Source organism: Poecilia mexicana, unplaced genomic scaffold (genome assembly GCF_051168715.1).
Source record: "Poecilia mexicana isolate PSO_F unplaced genomic scaffold, ASM5116871v1 scaffold_6, whole genome shotgun sequence".
Classification (NCBI taxonomy): Eukaryota; Metazoa; Chordata; class Actinopteri; order Cyprinodontiformes; family Poeciliidae; genus Poecilia; species Poecilia mexicana.
This window is the reverse complement of record NW_028263375.1, coordinates 26,876,601-26,896,129: the sequence shown is the minus strand read 5'-3', so window position 1 is coordinate 26,896,129 and position 19,529 is coordinate 26,876,601. Positions and strand designations below refer to the sequence as shown.

At 41.9% G+C, this 19,529-nt stretch overlaps 1 protein-coding gene across 2 annotated transcripts in view; it reads left to right on the top strand.

Moving 5' to 3' along the window:
- The window catches only part of peak1 (pseudopodium-enriched atypical kinase 1), an 82,346-nt gene that overhangs the window by 49,939 nt on the left and 12,878 nt on the right, over positions 1-19,529 (top strand). For both annotated transcript variants that reach the window (XM_088006515.1, XM_088006514.1), the window contains 2 exons: positions 9,330-12,759; positions 17,585-17,826. In XM_088006515.1, the coding sequence (XP_087862641.1) occupies positions 9,437-12,759; positions 17,585-17,826 (3,565 nt within the window). In that variant the 5' untranslated portion in view covers positions 9,330-9,436. The remainder of the gene's footprint in view (positions 1-9,329; positions 12,760-17,584; positions 17,827-19,529) is intronic.

The following is a 19,529-nucleotide window of genomic DNA, read 5'->3' as shown; positions in this document are numbered from 1 at the left end:
AACATTACACACAGCCTGCCATACCAAAGTGAAGTGAGATGGTTAAGCCGAGGCGCTGTGCTGATGCGTTTCTTTGATCTACGAGAGGAAATCAGACAGTTCATGGAGAAAAAAGGAAAACCTGTGTCGGAATTACAATCCCAGGAATGGCTACAGGACCTTGCATTTTTGGTTATTACTGAACACTTGAACAGTCTGAACAAAATGTTGCAAGGCCGCAAAAAAGTTGTCACACAGTTTTCTGACAAAATACATGCATTTAAGTTGAAGCTGGCTTTGTGGGAGACGCAACTGGCAAGTGGAGACCCTGCTCATTTCCCCTGTCTGAGAGATGTGTGTGTGACCACACCTGATGCAGACGTGAAACGGTACAAAGACAAGATTGCAGGATTACTGTGGGAGTTTAATAAACGATTTCAGGTATTTGGTGAACTTGAGACAGAATTTTCAGTTTTTCGCTCACCTTTCACAGTTAAAGCTTCTGATCTGCCTGTCGACATCCAGCTAGAGATAATTGATTTGCAATGTGACGCAGATTTGAAGGGCAAATTTGCCTCCGTAGGTCTGGACACATTTTATCAGTATCTACTACCAGGGTACCCCAAATTAACAGCCCTGGCTGCTAAAATTTTGTGCATGTTTGGGACAACCTACCTTTGTGAACAAATTTTCTCAGTAATGAGTATCAATAAAACAAAAATGCGTTCAAGGCTCACACACAAGCACTTAAATGACATTCTGAAAGTGACAGCTAGTCAGGACATGACACCTGATGTTGATGCACTTGTGCAGGCCAAAAGATGCCAAGTTTCAGCAACAAAAACAAGTCCAGACTAGACTAACGTCTTTAAAATGCTGCCTTGCATTTTGAATTTGCAGATACTGTTTCCATTAAAAGAATACAGCTCTGTGAAAATGAATACTTACTGTGGTGATGAATGTGTGTGAAAAATGTGCAATGTAATGTTAGCCTTTCTTTATAAGTCTCTTGTAATCATAAAGTTCATTACTATAATTTTCAACACCAGTTACTTAAAGTTTGTGCAATTTTGTGAAATGTTTTGTAAAAGTGTTGTTCAATACATTTTGAGTTAAATTTCAAATTTCACAATGTCCTTGTGCTTCTTTACACCAAAACAAAGGGAAGACATGATATTTTGGTTATTTATAGCTAAGTATGCTATAACTTTAATGGTCCGACCCACGACGTCTACCTAGGGGTCATATGTGGCCCGCGATGTGAAATGAGTTTGACACCCCTGCTGTAACCCGTCTTAGCACAACAGTAGAAACTTACATCTGCAGTCTTCCCCATTTCCACTCTTGGGCGTACAGCCAATCGGCACCAAGGAAAATAAATGCTGCTCCGGGATTCCAACTAGGTATTTTAGTTTCCCAAGCTAAACTTTCTTTAAAATATTTTACTTATGAAAAAATCTGCAACTTAGTGGGTTTTCTGTAAATATTTTTTGGAATTATGTTCCATAGAAAAATCTACCAATAGGTAAATCTGTGAATACTGAACTGCGAATACGTGGATTTTTGCTAAATTTATGATCACAATCGTCTTAATGTAGTACCAGTCCAGTGTGTTAGCTCCTGTTGCCTTCCTGCTTCACTTGGGTTCAGGTTCATATTAAGAGTTTGAATGGGTGTCTTTAATAGGAGACACCTGTTCAATTCTGATTTTTTGCTGTAATGCAATTTTTTTTTTCTTCTCCGGGTCAGGGGGGTCGTCCTGCCTCAAGTCGAGAGTTTAAGTATCTGGGGATGTTGTTCACGAATGAGGGAAGAAGGGAGCGGGAGATCGACAGGCGGATTGGCGCAGCGTCTGCTGTAAAGTGGGTGCTGTACCGGTCCGTCGTGGTGAAGAGCGAGCTGAGTCAAAAAGCGAAGCTCTCAATTTACCGGTTGATCTACGTTCCTACCCTCATCTATGGTCATGAGCTTTGGGTCATGACCAAAAGAACGAGGTCCCGGATACAAGCGGCCGAAATGGGTTTCCTCCGCAGGGTGGCTGGGCTCCCCCTTAGAGATAGGGTGAGAAGCTTGGTCATCCGGGAGGGACTCAGAGTAAGAGCCGCTGCTCCTCCATGTCGAGAGGAGCCAGTTGAGGCTCGGGCATCTGGTCAGGATGCCTCCTGGACACCTCCCTGGTGAGGTGTTCTGGGCATGTCCCACCGGGAGGAGGCCCCGGGGAAGACCCAGGACACGCTGGAGGGACTATGTCTCTCGGCTGGACTGGGAACGCCTTGGGGTTCCCCCGGAGGAGCTGGAAGAAGTAGCTGGGGAGAGGGAAGTCTGGGCCTCCCTTCTGAAGCTTCCGCCCCCGCGACCCGACCCCGGATAAGCGGAAGAAAATGGATGGACTCCGTGGTGAGGTATGATGGCAATTACACTCCATGTGACTGCAATTATACCTCAATGTGAACAGATTGTGACCCCAAAGTGACCCTAGCACACAGAAAAGGATCCTAGATTAATTTAAGTGCACCAAAGTATTTGGATTAAAAACTGATTCTTCATTTCATCAAAAAACACACGGTTTTCTATATTTCCTTTATTTGTGTTTCTCAAACTACAAACTGGCCTGTCTTCACTAACTTATAGTAAACAAGGAATATAGTAAACAATATTTTTTTATCAACAAATCAGTCAATGCTACTCTACAGTTAGAGCTGGTAAAAAGTGACCTTCATGTTATCAGTAGTATCACTAACCATACCGCAGCGTGTGCCGCTGTTGCAGCGACTGTCCTCATCATCGAAACCCTCTTTCCAAACAGCAGTAGAAAATCCCATAACCCATCTGCTCATGGCTGTGGGTTTCAGCTTCACTTATTCTCCTATTATGAAGCAGGCTCGGAGAGCTCCTACTCTCCCTCAATAAACTTGTTTGTTCCAAACCAGCTCCCATACCGAGCTCATTTCTGAGGAGGAAGACGTTGCGTCTCTGTGGAGGGCTGATTGTGTAAAAACCTGATGTGAAATTTCAACAGGGTTCTGCTGTTTTGATGCATCGCTTACTTATTTCTCAGCATCATTATCTCTGTTTTCATTGCAGTTATTGTTTTTTTTGTTGTTGTTTTTTTTAATAAAACCACTTTTCTCTTCTTTCATGTTTTATGGCGCCTTGTACAAGCATCTTTACACCAGAAACCACATTGTACATTTACAGTCACAAACTTCAATGTGTTCTCTGGTTTTTATGACGTTTGTTCTCTAATGTTCTTTAACAAACCTCTGATGACCTTGACAGAAAACAGCTGGATTTCTGCGCTGGTTAAATTACACTCAGTTGGCTCCAGAGTTGGGTAATAATTACTTACATTTTCTCTCAGGGAAGCCGGGTGCTAGGAAAGCAGCCCATTTCATTTTTGAGTTAAAAAAATATTTTAATTGACTGAAAATTTGAAAATAAGACTAGATAGTTATGTGTTAATGGAAGATATTACTAAAAATACCTAAACACCAACTAACAGAAAAAAATACAATTAAAATAAATGTCAATTTTTAACTTGTCACTTTATTCACTGAAGTTGTTGGTTTATTATGGTGTTCCTGTGAATGAGAAAGACACCTGATCTCAGCGTCCGTATGTGTTCACATACTGACCAAATTATGTTCCCATTGTCCTTCCAGCCATTTCACCAAAGAGGCTCCTTAACCCATCTTCACTCACTGTTAATAGTGTATAAAACAACCTACAGTAATCAAATAAACCATCCTTAGCCTGGTGGGGGCACAAGTAAAGCCTGGTGGCCCACCAGACTTAAAATACACTGGGGGAAACCCTGGACGTACTGCTACTCTTACATGACTGTAATCTTTTGGTACATTACCCACCTCTGGTTGGCTCTATTTACTAATTATGCGTCTTCTTAGGGATACAGAAAAGTTCCTGTATTGCTCTGTGTTTTTTATTGATTTTAACTCATGCCTGTTGGGTCTTCAGAGGTATTGTACTCATTTCAGTGTGGCAGTCGATGCACCCACCAACTTGTTGTATTCGAAAACATCATTTAGACTCTGCTGGATAGAATGTGTCCTCCAATTTAGTCCTCCAAAATCACATTCCTGCCTCAAGCACTGCTTTCCAATCCCCTTCTCTCTCTACCCCACTGCACCAGCCGAGCAGACGGCACTTCTTTCTGAGTCAGAATCAATTTGACCCGCTGGAAACTGGTGCAGAGTCAACGAGCTTTGGGTGGTGCGCCACTGTGGCTAAAACATAGGGGTTGCTAAACTCGTAGTGACATCTTTGCAATCATTCTCAGACAGCTTCCTGATGCTTTATCTCCTTTAAGATGAGCATTTTTCTGGCATGTCAGTTCACTGAGCTATAACTGATGGGGGGAAATGATGAGAAAAGGCCTCAAGTGTAAAAAAAAAAAAAAAAAGATGGATGGAAAAGATGAAAAGATGGTCTTGGTGTCAGGATGTAAATAGTGGCTTTAAGGAGCTTCCTTTAGTGCAATCATTCAAAACATAACTCGATAGTCATCTCGGTGTTATAAATGGATGTGACAAAAGTAAGTACTGGAGTAGATTAATTAATTGATAAATGCATTTGTGGTACACTGATGAAGTCGATCATTTAAGGTATACATATTGTAGTGGACAGATTTGTTACCTATTAAAGAGGAATCTTTAAAATAAATTAATATTTTATCATATCTAAATTATTTAGAAAAATCTAACTTTTCTAAAATTGGATTAGAAAGTTGGATTAGAATCGGCAGTTTGCCAATTGACAGCGCAGGCTAGGTAACAAATTATCATCTCTTTTCAGTGCTCCATCTGAGCTTTCTCCTATTGACTTGAATTTCTCTGATTGAATTAGACAAATCAGCGAACAGAAGAAGTTGTAAACTATGACATTGATTTTCTGTGCTGTTTTAGAATCGTAGTCTGCCTGTGGTTTTATCAATGGCAGCAGAGGAAGTGAACGAAGCCGTTCAGTCAATGTTGGCCACACTTTCACTTATTGAATTAACCTTATCAGCCGCCTTGTTTGGATCAGTTCTTCTCTCTTTGCAATGGGGGATGGCTGTTTGTAGCGCTGGTAATTTCTGGTAAGCTTCATAGCATTAAACTGGAACATTTCATGTGTCACGGCCAAATATAAGCTATTGGGTAAAATTTAAACACAGGCCACGCCTCCAGGAAGTAATCGTTTCTCAATAACCGAAGGTTCACACCGCCTGTACAAAGTGACGCATAGAACAAGAGGCCGGTTTTTACCAGCCTAGTTCCTAATGGCATGAGGTAATTTTTCGATTAGTCATTCTTTGTTTTACGCTAAACCATCCTGGAGTGTTTACAGTGAACGTTCCAGTAGAGTTTAGCAAACTCCACACCTTTTGTAGGACAGAAAAATACCTTGCCTCTCAACCAACCCTTTGGCTCGTAAATAGCATCAAATAGATGTTACAAAGACTTGGTGAAGCCAAGATGGCACTTTGATGTTTAAATTTTCTAGAGACTTTTTACCTTCCTTTAGAATGCTGCTCTTTGTACTTTGTGACTAGATATATGTGGGTCCTCACCAGGCTAGTGGCTGGACTTCTGCGTCGTAATATTTCCACTGTAGAGAAACAGAGTGCCATGGAAGTTCTTAGAAAATCTGGTTGAACTCAAATGTACTACAAGTTATTGCGATTCCTCAATAAATACTTATGAAGACCGCAATACTAAACTCCTCTTTGAAGATCAGGTGTCCGTTTGTTGCATATATCACACTATTTCTTCATATTCAAAAAGTCCCACTCTGGACTCCACGTCTTATGATCCTTCTAGCTTTCTGCAAATAAAGTTTTAACTCACCAGTTGCTTTCAGAAGCAGTACAAATCTGGGGCTCACATGGTGGGCCCATGAAGCCTATGTTCTGGGGGGAGGAAGGCACAGAGCAGCAGGTGTTGTGTGTTATCTCCTCTGCAGCAAAACCAGACACTGTTTGCTGCAATCAGATCTGGAGCAGATGGCCACAGAGTGTTTTCCTACGTTGAATCCCACATGAACAGCTCACTTTGCAGCATTCAAGGCAGTCACAGACAATGAGACCGAAACAATAAAAGGCTCACTGAATGACCCATTTTGTTTTACTGTCTTCGTTTTTTGGGGGGAGGGATTTAGTAATGGAAGGTTAGTGTTGGGTTCATCATCTCTGTGGCTAGTTTTTTGTTTATACATTTCTTCAATCTGAGAGAAAGCCACACTTAGCTCCAGTGAACTCTCCGGATTTGTGTGGATATTTAAGATGAAACCATGTATCTGTTCATGTGATGCATTGCAGTGATGACAGTTGTCTTCAAATTCATGAGATGTCTTCGTCTGTCCACATATCACATGTCCAACCTTCATGTCGCTTGAAATGGAGATTAACAAAAAACTTTTAGCAAAACATGCTCAAAACGTATTTACTACTAGGCAATTGCTGTTGGTTTTACAACAGATATGAAACTGAAAAATTGACAAGATATATTCCTTACAAAATGAAGAGTTCAAAAAACAACTTTCCCATATTTACTTCACGTTAGGCTAGGGCTATGTAATAAATAAATATCAACATATAACAGGATAGACACATTAATGCATAATGGATCTGAGAGAATATCCACTGAACTCCGATCCAGAACCGCACAACATTCTGGGAGATGTAGGCAGAAGAACTGCTTTAGCTGTTTAACCTCTCATGGCCAGCTGAGCAAGGTGAGTGGCATCAACTATCTTGTTCACTCTTTGGTTGCTTAGCAACAACTTCATGAGTAATTTGTGCTGCAGCAGTTTCAGGTTTCGCCACTGTGCCTCAGCAACATAAAAATAAAAAACAATGGTGTGGATCTAAAACTGTAGCTAAAACTTTCAGCATTTTGGGAGTATTTCAGATATTTAAAGCAAAAAAAAAAATTCAATAATTAGCTATCAACTAAAATGAAATGGTTATATCGTGATAAGTCTCTCAGCCTAATGCCTTATAGTAGTCACAGTATTGTCGCCAAATTGTTCACAGAAATTTTGTTTATTGATTATGAACTTGTCTTCATAATCAATGAAGGTTTTAAGACAAAACCTTTAAGACACTTGTCTTAAAACCTTCTGAAGAAGACTTGCAGAGTTGTTGCTCTGCAGAGGTCCGCGGAGGTCAGGAATCACGATACTGCAGCTACACATGACCGGTGGACTTTATCTCATGGCTTTGAAATCCTGACTTTTTCATATCTCAGTATACCTTGATACCGGTAACCAGCCCATGTTGTAGCTAACAAAAAGGCCAAAGATTGTAGTTATGATTTAAAACTGCTTTAGAAACAAATTAGTTCTAATTCATCACATTTCCATTGCCTTACATAATCTACATTGCATAATAAGCCAAAAATAGGTCACAATTTGGCTGATGGCCATTCTGCAAAAACATTAGCTCTGAAAGAAATGCTCTCATACTGAAGCAAAAATAATTATACAGAAAGAAATATTGCTTATTTCATAGAGACTTCTACTTTGATTTGTTGTGTCGTGTAAATTTCGCCTCCATTGCGATAAGCACCCAACACCTACATGTCACACCAGATTACATTATCTCCTGGCTTCCCAGTTACCGTGTGGCACTGATATTCATCTTAAGCACAGTAAGAAATGAGATTACAAGCAGATTTTGCTTCCTTGTGGTTGCAGTGTTGAATTTACTCTGAACAGATGGGGGAAAATAGCAAGGAATTTGAAGGTGATAAAAAGAGTTGCCATATCCCTCAGTAGGGTTTTTGTGCTTTGGGTTATTACAAGAGTTTCTCCAGTCTGAATCAGAAAATTTTTCTTATGCTTTTGGAAAGACATTGTCAGTTGCTTGATGCGTCTCTCCTATGATTTTGTTGGAGTGATGGCCTGCGTTTTTCTGGGAGGATGCACAACGTGTGCTGCAACAGGATGAATCCTCTCCCACCCTTTACCAGTCAGTCAGCAAAGTTTTGTTCAGGAGTTCCTGCTGTATTGTGTCTGGCGCTGGGTGGGGTGTTCTCATGTTGAAGTTCATCTACACAGGATCTGACATACATGACTCCATGACTGGTTCACACATCTTTTAGCAATGAGTCACAGTTTCATTAGGATTTGATGAAAAATAACATTTAAAAGGTCAGGCCATAACCAAATCCCACAAAATAAAAACAAAGCAAAACTTGAACTATCCCTTTAACGTTAGGTTGCTAATTTCTTCATAATTAAGCCGGTGTCAGAAGCTGATGTATAGATTTTGAAAAAACAATTTGTTATATAAACAGCGTACCTTTAACTGCTTATGTGATGACCTCACTACTTTTTGCAAGGTTCCTGCAAAGCCTGAAATGAGTTTCAATCATTTTCCAAATCTAGATAAGTACAGAAAAACGTTTGAGGTTTCAGATTTAATTTTATTTTCAAAAATCGAAACAACTGCTAAACAACTCTGACAATGTGCTGTTTGCATCAATTCGTATTTCAACAATGTTTTTCTTAGTGTTTTGTACACCACCAGCTGAGGTTGACTTTTTAAGTATCAGCTGTATGGTTCCTGAGTTGATGCTCAGTACAGCAGCGGTTAGCTCTGTTGCCGTCCAGCAAGAAGGTTGTAGGTTAATTGGTGTTATTGAATTGTCCTTTGGCATAAATGTGCGCGTGTACAATGTTGTTACTCCTGTGCATCTCTGTGTTGCTTGTGATAGACTCGCCACCTGTCCAAACTCTATCCCACCTCTGGTTTAAATGCCAGCAGGTTAGTGTTGATGCCAAAAAGCTGTGGAATTATCACAATGTCGAATTAATAGCCAAATTCTGACATAAAAATCTTTGTTTCTGTTTCATTAAGTTTGTTGTGATTTCTGCTTTTATTTCTATTTTATTTTTGTCAAACTGCTGTGTTTAGTATGATTCCTGACTTTGAGCTTTTGATTTGATGACAAAGTTGAAGCCCTTTGTCTCATAACCCTGACTAACATCTCCAATCTTCTGTCCTTCATCATTAGTGATTTTTACACTTATGGGCCATTTGGTGGGCTGGGAGACACAACACATGGCAGTAGCTATATGAGGTGAAAGTTTGCCACCTTCTGGAGGAATCATGACACTGCTTTCCCATAATGCTTTACTTCTATATCTCTACAGGCCTTTATTTCCTATCTTGTTCTTGTGATTGTGTGGCATAACAACATTTTGTTTGTAGGTGTTTCGGTCATAAGGCATACATTTATTATCTGTATGTTAAAGTAAGTTTTATCGTCTCTCTGCAGGAATTAAAGTCATGATTCAGAAACAAATTATTTCTAAAAGCTTGTATTCTTTCCTGTTCTGTGTTTCAGGTGCAGTTTTCCTCATTGTTGTTCTCCAGACCTTTCCTGTGTGCTGTGGCTTCATGGAGGGATTTCCTGTGCACTGACCTAGCAGGCTGCCCACAGGACCAGCTGCCATGTCAGCTTGCAGCACCTTCACCGAGCATGTGTGGAAGCCAGGCGAGTGCAAGAACTGCTTCAAACCAAAAAGTCTGCACTGCTTGACTCAGAGCAGTGGGGGGAAACCCCCCTCTGAGCAGAGACCGCCATCAAACCAACAACAAAATCCACTTCCTGCTGGGAACAGAGCTAACCCCAACCTTACCGCCAACTCTCAGCGGGCAGGAGGCGGACCTGCACGTTCAGGACACATCCGCCCTCCTGTGGCCAAGAAGCCAACCATTGCTGTGAAGCCCACTATGATGCTGCCCAGCTTATCTGCAGGACTGGATTCAGATGGCAACTTGCCGCAGCAAACAAATGTAATAGATCAAGGTAAAACATCGGCTTTTACTGCCTGGAACCGCAATGGACTGAACAGTAAAAGGCCTGGTGGGCCTAACAATAACAATGAAGGAGAGGATGACAGTGAGGAAATTGAAGGTTATGGACAACTCAGTCCAAGGACACCCAGCGGAAATAATAACAGTGGACTGACGGATGTCCTTAAAGAGATCGCTGGGTTGGGTCCAGGTTCTAGCCCCACACTCCTTTCTGGTTCCAAAGACCTATTTTGGGGGCGAATCAGTAGCTCATATCGCAGGTCCCTAGAGAGAGGCCTTCCAGCCTCCAGCTGTCTGGCTATAGGAAGCGGCAGCAGCGAAGGTGGCGCTCAGAAGCGGGTATCGCTTAGTGATTGCACCAAGATCATAAGCTCAGAGGGTGGACGCTTCTGCTACCCAGAGTTTTCCTGTGACAATGAAGATGATGATGAGGATGAAGAGGAAGACGAGGAGGGTGAAACTGAGAAGGATGATGAGGAGCATGAGAGCTGGGATGAAAGCGACGAAGAATTACTAGCCATGGAAATCCGTATGCGAGGCCAGCCGAGATTTGCTAATTTTCGTGCCGCCACCTTGTCTCCAGTGCCCTTTGCAGTGGGGAAAAAATGGAATACGGTGCCCCTTCGAAACCGCTCATTACAGAGGATCTGTGCAGTGGACTATGATGATAGCTATGATGAGATCTTGAACGGATACCCCTCTAATGGAAGCCTTCTTCCCTATGGACCTCGTGAGACGCAAAGCAGTGCTTTCCTCTCAAATTCAGAGTCTACAACCTCTCCAGAATCATCGTCATCACTACAAGAAGACTCTCAAACGATTTCCAGTAGTGGAAGCAGTGTGTTTAAAAATGGCTTGCTTTCGCCTATATCTTCCAAGGCACTTGCACCGTGTACAACCCCCCCAACAAAAGAGGCTCCCAAAAGGGCTCTAAGTCCACCCAAGGTGGCTGAGACCCACAAAGCAGTGCTGGCAATTAGATTAGAGGACCAGGATGGCAGGGAAGGGATGCCAATGCCTCAAGCACTTCCTGGACAGCCAGTTACGATAAGTTTTAGCCCTACAGAGGAGCAGGCTAAACCATACCGTGTAGTTAATTTAGAAAAATCCCTCATTTGTAAACCTTACACTGTGGTAGACGTCTCAGCATCGATGGCCAGTAAAGATGAACAGAAACAGGATTCGTCGCCACGACCCAAAAACCTGCCAAAACCCTCTAGTCCCACATCATTTTGTGGCACTCCTTTAGTCCAGCCCCTCTCGCCAGTATCTCCTCTTTCCCCATCTTCTCCTTTGAGGTCAGTATCACCTTCATCCATCGCTCTGTCACAAAAGAAAACCGGCCAAATACGATACCAAGAAGTATGGACGTCAAGCACGAGTCCTCGGCAGAAGATACCTAGAGTGGATCCGGGGAGTAATTCTGGCCAGTCTGTCACTCCTCAGTTTTGCAGTCACAAGTCGGCTCCCACGTCTCCCATCGCAGGCCTGTTGTCCTCTCGAACTGTACCCGTAAAATCTCCAAATTTATCAGAGATCAAGTTTAACAGCTTCAATAACGCTGGCATGCCTCCTTTTCCTATCATCATCCGAGATGAGCCAGCCTATGCCCGTAGCTCTAAGAATGCAGTCAAGGTACCAATCGTTATCAACCCTAGTGCGTATGACAATCTTGCGGTGTACAAGAGTTTCTTGGGTCTTCATGGGGAGCAGTCGCAAACAAAAACGGGTGGCGGTAGGGTTACTAGCCATACCTATGAAGAGATAGGTTCCTCCGAGAGTGTCCAGTCCTCGTCCACAGAGAAAACTCTGTCTGGGAGAGGCACAACAGAGCAGACTTCATTTGAGGAGACAAAATTTACGCTTGAATCAGTGCCAAGTTTGCAAGTTAGAACCACTACAGATTCAAGCACTGTAACGAGCACTGTAATGAGCTCCGTATCTGGGGCCCTTTCTCCCACTACAACAATTTCTTCTGCTAGTCTTGCCATTACTGCAAATCTAGTTAAAACCAGCCCTGCTGCTAACGCTGTTACACACTCTTATAGGATAAGTAGAGATGATGATGATAAAGGCGTGACTTCTCCTTCTGGGACAGGTGTAAGTCACAGAGAGGAGGCCAGCGCAGTTCTGTCACAGATTGTAGCGTCTATCCAGCCTCCTCAGTCGCCTCCAGAGTCTCCCTCGGCACAAACCAAAACCTTCAGCTCTGAGGAGTTGTACGCCCTCCCTCCTGACGCCATGAAGGAGACCCTTTCACGACCTAAGTCTCTGTTTTCCACCACTGACGGCTGTCTTTCCAAGCCAAAAAAGGAAAACCCCTCAAAGGTTTTGTCAAAATCCCAGAGTGCCTCTGCTGCTGTCCCACTCACCAGTCCCCGATCTGAGCCCAGTGCCCCCTACCCGCCCCCGAGGTCCACATCCTCCCCTTATCATGCTTCTAACATACTTCAGAGACATTTTGGCAACTGGACAAAGAGCTCTGCCTCCAGCTCCTCAGCGCGACCCAGTGAAGGTGAATCGAGCCCCGGCGGGGAGGGGAGGCGGGCTTCAGCCGAGAGTTCAAAACCCAAAAGGTGGATCTCCTTCAAGAGCTTTTTCCGGCGGCGGAAAGACGAGGACGATCAGAGAGAGAAGGCGGAGAAAGAGAAAGAGAAAGGCAAACTGGTCGGACTGGATGGAACTGTGATTCACGTTCTTCCACCGCCACCTGCCCAAAACCAGCACTGGTTCACAGAGGCCAAAACAGAAGATCCCACCCAGAAACCTACCATCATCTTCACATACAAACCAGACACTGGCAGCAGCCCCGGGGATGGAGATGGAGAGCTACGCATAGAAGAGTGCAGAGAGACTGATCTTCTGGCAGAAGAGAGCAGGGACTCTGAACCTCTGAGCCCAGGGCAAACGGCACCGTCAGAAACCGCTGGAGGAGACGCCAGCAGCAAAGACCTCAGGTAATAACTGCTGTTTTATCTCTTTATCCCTCATCAAAGCATCACTACAGTATAGATTCTGTTACTAGCTGTAAACTCTCCTACTGAATTTGGTCCCTCATTTTGTTTATTTGATTTGAAAGTTTCTTGCTTTGTGACTGTTCTTAATTTACTTTTTATATTCATCACCTGAAAATAGTTTTTTTGACTGCTGCTCCAAACATAGCACGTCTTATGTCCTGCTTTTTAAATATTTACTATCAGAACGACCAACACACATCTACAGTACCTTGAAAAAATTTCACAGCATTTCAACATTTTCACATTTTGTCAAGTTACAACTACAAACTTTTACATAATTGTAAAGTCTGTATTCAGCCTTCTCTGAGTCAATGATTTGTAGATGCGGCTTTTTCCTACAATTACAGCTGCAAGTCAGTTATTCGCCCCTTTATGCACACATTCAAACACTGATGATTGCATTAAAGTTTAACTTTTCTAGAATTGGAATTAATATTTGATGATATATCTGATGTGATCAAGCACCATGGCTGTGTAGCGTGTAATCTGACAAATCTTGACATATCGTTCAAGAAAACTTTCATTTCCTCATCTAATTAACTTGCAGTTCATATTTTCATATGTCAAAAGTATCTTCAGTCCTTCTTCAAAACTTGCTCATTTGATCTGATCTCTCCTTTTTAAATTCAGCCTGAACTTTGCCCTGTTTTTCTCTCTCTTTTTTTACGTTTGCCTCCCTGACATGTTGCAAACGGTCAGGGTTGTGTTCAAGCTGCTCTGCATCCTTTTCTTTGTTTTGTCTAATTTTGCTGTCCTAGTACTCACTTTGCTTTGAGCCCAAGGCCAGGAAATATTTCACTCCTCAATCCTGTCAAAAGCTCGGCCTCATTCTGTCGGGTTTCAGACTTTTCTGTTTTTTCCTCTTCAACTAGCTGCAGCTGTTGTCGTCTTTTCTTTTCTCCGGGATTTTCAGTATATTAATTTCTTCATAACCAGTCACAACTTTGCCAAAAAAAAGCCATAAAACAGTGTAAAGAAAAAGCCATAAATCTACCTCGCAGGTAGGTAGCTCATGACTTTTTTTAATGTCGTAATGAAGATACAAAGATCAAATTCGTCTTCATTATGCTATTTATATCATATCATCTGACTGTTGCTGAAGTCGGGTATGCCGTAAAATCCAAAAATATCTGGTGACTCCATTTAAAATGTATATAATAGCTTGTTTTAATAGTTCAAACACCAAATATACCTTCGTATGCATTAATTCGCACAGGGGAAACAGTCTTGGCACTGCCACAGAAGCTAACATCCACGTTGTTTGTTATTCCTCCTCTTGGGCGTGCAGCCAATCACGCTACGTTTCCAAAGCAGCGCGAATTGCCTGCTTTGCAAACGCCAGTCAATAGTGTGTGAAGTAATATTGTGCGTAGGTATTTCAGCTTCCCACACCGCATTATCTTTCAAATAGTTTACTCATCCTCTACAAAAAAAAGATGCATTTTCAACAAATAATCTGGAGTTACATTCCACAGAAAAATCCACGAGTAGGTGATTTAAATAGGCGAGGTCCACTGATAGCACTTTCATATACTGTCTTCTAGTCTGATATTTCATTAAAATGAATGACAGTAATGCCATGTATGCATGAAAACATTGAGGTGAGGTAAAGTAACACACTAAATATCATCAGTATTACTCTTCACTCACTCACTCACCAATGATGTCCTGGATGAGGCAGTCTACACTTCTTGACTATGCCAGAGCTAACGAAGACCAGCCTCCAAAAGCTAAAGCTACCTCAGCCAAACCGTTTTATTCTTCAGTCATTTAGTGACCTCTCAGGTAGATTTATTGCTTTTAGTAAATCATTACATAGTCAGAGAAAACCCAGATTTGTTACTTTACTTTTGCCAAGCAGTGTGCATGAAATAACCTGTGGTTGGTGTGAGGTTCTTCAAATACTCGGACATCGATTGTAGAAGAAAAGCCTAAATCAACAGAGACATTTTGAGTTTAGTAACTAGCTTAATCAGTATTGAATTAGGGTTGTTGCTAAACCGCTGTCCTTGACCTTCCCTCAAGGAATGTTAAGTATTCATGAACAATCACATTCATGTTTTGTCCTATCCTTAGTTTCTGTAATTCAGTACTTGACTCATAAAGTCCTAGTTTTGTGATTTTATATTGTTGCATCCCTTTTTAAATTATCACTCTAATAGTTACATTTTACTTCCCAACACGAAACTGAACTTCTCTATCAGAGAAGAAAGTGGCTCATTTTGTGGCTTTCTAAAAGTAAAAACAGACCGGTCACATTGTTTTGGTTGGGAAACAAAGAGTTAACTCAGGAGATTTTTTTTTTCCCTTCTAATCACGTTTTATTGGCGAACGGTGGGCGTGCTCTTCAGGGCTGGCCAACACACTTTACCTTAGACAGGTAAGAGCATTCAAAGAGGGAGAGACTAAGAAGAAGACGAGAAAAGAAGATTGTAGGAAAAGAGTGTCGTCTTCCTTCGTGTTTGACATAGAATGTGATTTCTCCTGCCTTGTCATTCCGAGTTTTCCAATGGGAAGCTGTGTGAGCCAGTACAGTGGGTAAGAACTTGTCATCCTTATCTTTTTACACACCTTTGAAGGCAACTTGGCCATGTGTGGCAGTGTTGACATAGCTGGGAGGAAGGAAAGTTTCCTGTGTCTTATTTTATTTTTACATTTCTGGACATTGGCACCAGAGTTCTGAGAAGGAGAGAAGCGCTCCGAGGCTGCTTCGTGCTGTCTGGACAAGTCAGGTCCTGACATTGAAGTGTGTAGCAGCCATGAAGGTATTCATTGTGTCAAGGGCCTGTGGAGATGTGTATCCACTCTGAATGTTTTGTGTCGAACAGAATGAACGTATGGACACCTCACCTATCAGGCGGGTTTATGGCTTTTTGTAAATCATTAATATTTCAGCTCAGTGCAGAACCCGGTTTTGCTGTTTGCTTCCAAAAGAAAAAGGAAGAATCTAAGGGGAAATTGAACATATTTATTGACAGCAGCACAACAAATGCCAGTAATTTACAGCTTTATTTTGCTTTATTTTGTTTCTTCAACAATCTCACTCACCGTTTTGTGATCACTCCCCTTTTCAACGGTAGGATCCTGCAAAGATCCAAAGTGTCGCTTTGCGTTGATCGGCTGTCTTTCAGAGACTCTGGTCGTTTCATGGCCTGCAGGAACACATCTGAAACATGCCAGATGAGAGGTGTTTTTGTCAGACTCAGTGTCTGCTGAGGATAAAGGCAGAATAGGTCGGTCAGAAGCTGAACTGTTGCAACAGGTTTTTCTTTTTTCTGACATGCATGTGTCAAAATGAGAGGCTTTTAAAGGTAAATCTAGAAAAACTAAGACAGTTTTACTGGCTGACTGGAAGTGCTATGTGTTAATGTAGATAAAGCTGAACGGAGCTGGTTTTGTGTCTTGATGTGAGTACTTTTGGGAACTTTTACCTGTCTTCATTCCATGAGTCGCATTAGTGTCATTCTGCATCAAATGTACTACGGTACTTCTGATGAAAAATGATACAGGAAGTGACACATGGTTTAGGATGTAATTATTAATGTGCCCTTCCCATAAGCCGGCGGGGGGGGAATTAACTTTTTGGGAGCTTTTTACACTTCCGGCCATGTTTTTGTCTTTACTTTTAAAAAACGCAAGTCGGATTCAGGAAAGCTAGAATGATATGAAGTATAAATGGTTACAGAATAGTTACAGTAACCTGTATCTGTTACTGTACTTATGATGTGACGACACCACGGCTGGGAAGACGACACACTTGTTCTGTTTTTAAGTTCCTGCTGGCTAAAAATGGTCGAACATAGCTCCTGTTTAGAAAACAGAGCAGTTTTCCACATCAATACGTTAAAGAAGAAAACTTGAACATATCAATTAGACCAAATACTTGGGCTTCTAAATGGCAGCTATTTAAGGAAAATAAATGTAAGCTATTGGCAGCCAAGAGCTTTGCCTTTCAGTAGCATTGCAGGGAGGTGTTTTAGCTTCTCAGGCTGCATTTTCTTTCAAATGTTTTAGATATACTCTATGAAAAAAATCCTTGAATAGTTGGAGAAATCTGCCAACAGATGAATTAGCAAATCCTGAATCCTAGTTAAGAATTATAAGCAGCCTTAGGGAAGTCACTGAGTGGCTGGAAGTGTCCCGTCAGCCTGAAACATGACCCACATCTCCACTAACTACGTCAGATCAGCTTTCATTAATTGATCAATCTTCTGTTCCAGTTCGTTTACATCTGCTTCCTGCTGTTGTAGAAGTTTCAAAAAGTTTTCCACTTCTTCCCAAACATTTCTGATCAAAGTTAAGTACCTGTTCATGCTTTTCCTACACGGCATCACCACACTCCACAGTGACCTACTTTCCCTCATCCCTGCATCTTGTTCCTGCCTTCATGTGTGTCATTGCCTAGAAAACCACTTCACATTTCAGAAGCTTTCATCACTCCAGTCCACAGCGTGCTGAGGTAGATGTAGAGAGGTGAAACACTGATTTAAGAGTTAAAAAAACAACTAACGAGGGTAACTTGTTGAATAACGAGAAAGGAGCTTGATTATAATTCAACAGCAGCTGTCTTTGCTCTTTTGTTTTGTTTTACTAAATAGCAGCATTTATTATTATTTGAGGACAGAATCCTTGTCAAAAGTAAACTAACTATTAAAGAAAACGACAACAAAAATTAGATCAGAGGCATGTGATTTCGGGTTCAATGAAGCTGAAGTTTGGCACGTTGCTACATTAATAGCAGTCCCTCCCTCTCTGTCATGTGCAGCCAGGTGCCGGCCAGCCATGCCAGGGAGCGGGAGCTGCCCAGGGTCATCCCTCTGCCTGCCAGAGTGAATCTGGGGCTGGTGTTCGGGGACGCCCACGAGGGCCACGCCAACCAGGCCGCCCCGACTGTCACCGCCAGCGAGGGCAGCGCCAGCTTCGGAGAGCCGGAGGACGATGGGAATCACTCTCATCACTCCCACTCTCCTTCGCCCAGCTGGTGCAGCGCCACCTACAGCAACCTAGGTAAGAATGGCTCATAAGGGGGGGATTTAACCAACAAAAATACTGTCTTATCCTCTGTGGCTCATCTGTAGCATTTCTTAATAAGTCTAAAATTTATATAAGTAAAATTAACGCCTTAAATTGTCTTCAATTCAGTTTAATATGTAAGTTGGACTTTAGTATAATAATCACAGGTCTTAAATTTTGTCATGGCAAAACTATTTATTCTATTTAATGTAATAGCCTGTATTTTTGTTTTTCACTAGACTTTTCTGTCAGGCAGAAGTTTGAGTCGCACTCAGACATCTTGACATCTCGAGACGGTTGAGGCTCCCGAGCTACTCGTTGCTAACATCCACGTTGTAGCTAGCTAGTTGGCTTTTTGCATCTATCATGGATGAGTGCAAATTTATCTCCTGTTGGCTGAATAAAATCTATACATTTCCGAGGAGACTGGTCTTAAATCCCATTTGTAATCGTCTTAATAAGTCTAAAATTTGAGTTGGTGAAACCTGCAGAAACCCAGTAGGTGACGATATCAGTTTTTGTGTCTTTTATTTTACTTTTCTCCAGCTTCAGCACTATTCTTCTTGGAAGTTATTCCTTCCTAAATCACCTGGGAGCTCCAGTTCATAAACATCTGGTTCTTACATAATCACAGTGATAATTGAAACCTTCAGCTATATTTTACAGTAATGAGCACGTAAAAAAAAAAAGATTCAGTTTTGACCATTATCACCTTTGTAAATATGATTTGCAGCACATTATCTGTACCCATGCACAGTCACGCTCCACCTGGCTCGGACCATGCATAATGTACTGTACGACTGACCGCAGGGTTGCTGCTTGCATTATTGCTGTGCTCAGGTTTAATCTGACAGTAATTACAGTGACGTCTTTGTGCTGTGATCCTAATCCTCTGGTCGGATACGGATATTAAAGCCCAGGGTTATAAAAACGGATGTGATGAAAAGCCATCAGGTGGCCTGCTTGCAAGGGAAAGAGTAAAAAAAAAAGAGAGAGGATAAAAAAAGCTGAGAGGCTCATTAATGCAGGATATTGACCTGCTTTATATTCATCCCAACTGGTGCTGAAGTTGAAGCTGCAGCTTCTCATAACAATCCAGTGTTAGAAGCAACACTTGTTCCTGCTGCTGCTGAAACAACAACAAGCTGATTACCACATCTATAATAGTGTCAGCTGACATTTATTTATTTTTATTTTACTGCTGTTGCCTGGACACAGAATAAACATCTTTTTTAAGTAGCAATCTGATAAGTGCTGGTTAATTATTGGATTTTTCAGATCAAATAGTCAGTCAGCATTCATTCAGTATATTTCCAACTTTAGCAGAACTTTAACATGAGTCACATGTAATTTCAGTTTCCTCTTAATTTAGTGTTTTTCCATAAATGGGAATGATTTTTCCAGATCAGTTGGAATTGTCTGTTTTGTAGAAAAGTGTGGAGGCCTTCTTTCAGCCAGCTGACCATCAGTGCACAGACACATGGATTCGGTTTTAGCAGAGGAGCAGAACAGACTGGAATGCCCAGATTTCAATGTCGAAAGATCTTCAGCGATAAACATGAGTCAAGTTGTTATAATAATGTCACGGTCTGTTTATTGATCTTACATTTTTTCCTGACTTTGTCGTCTGTCGCCAGGCACACAGACCTATGAGCTCAGCTCTCACAGCTGGTCCTCAGTGCTTGTCTCTTCAGCAA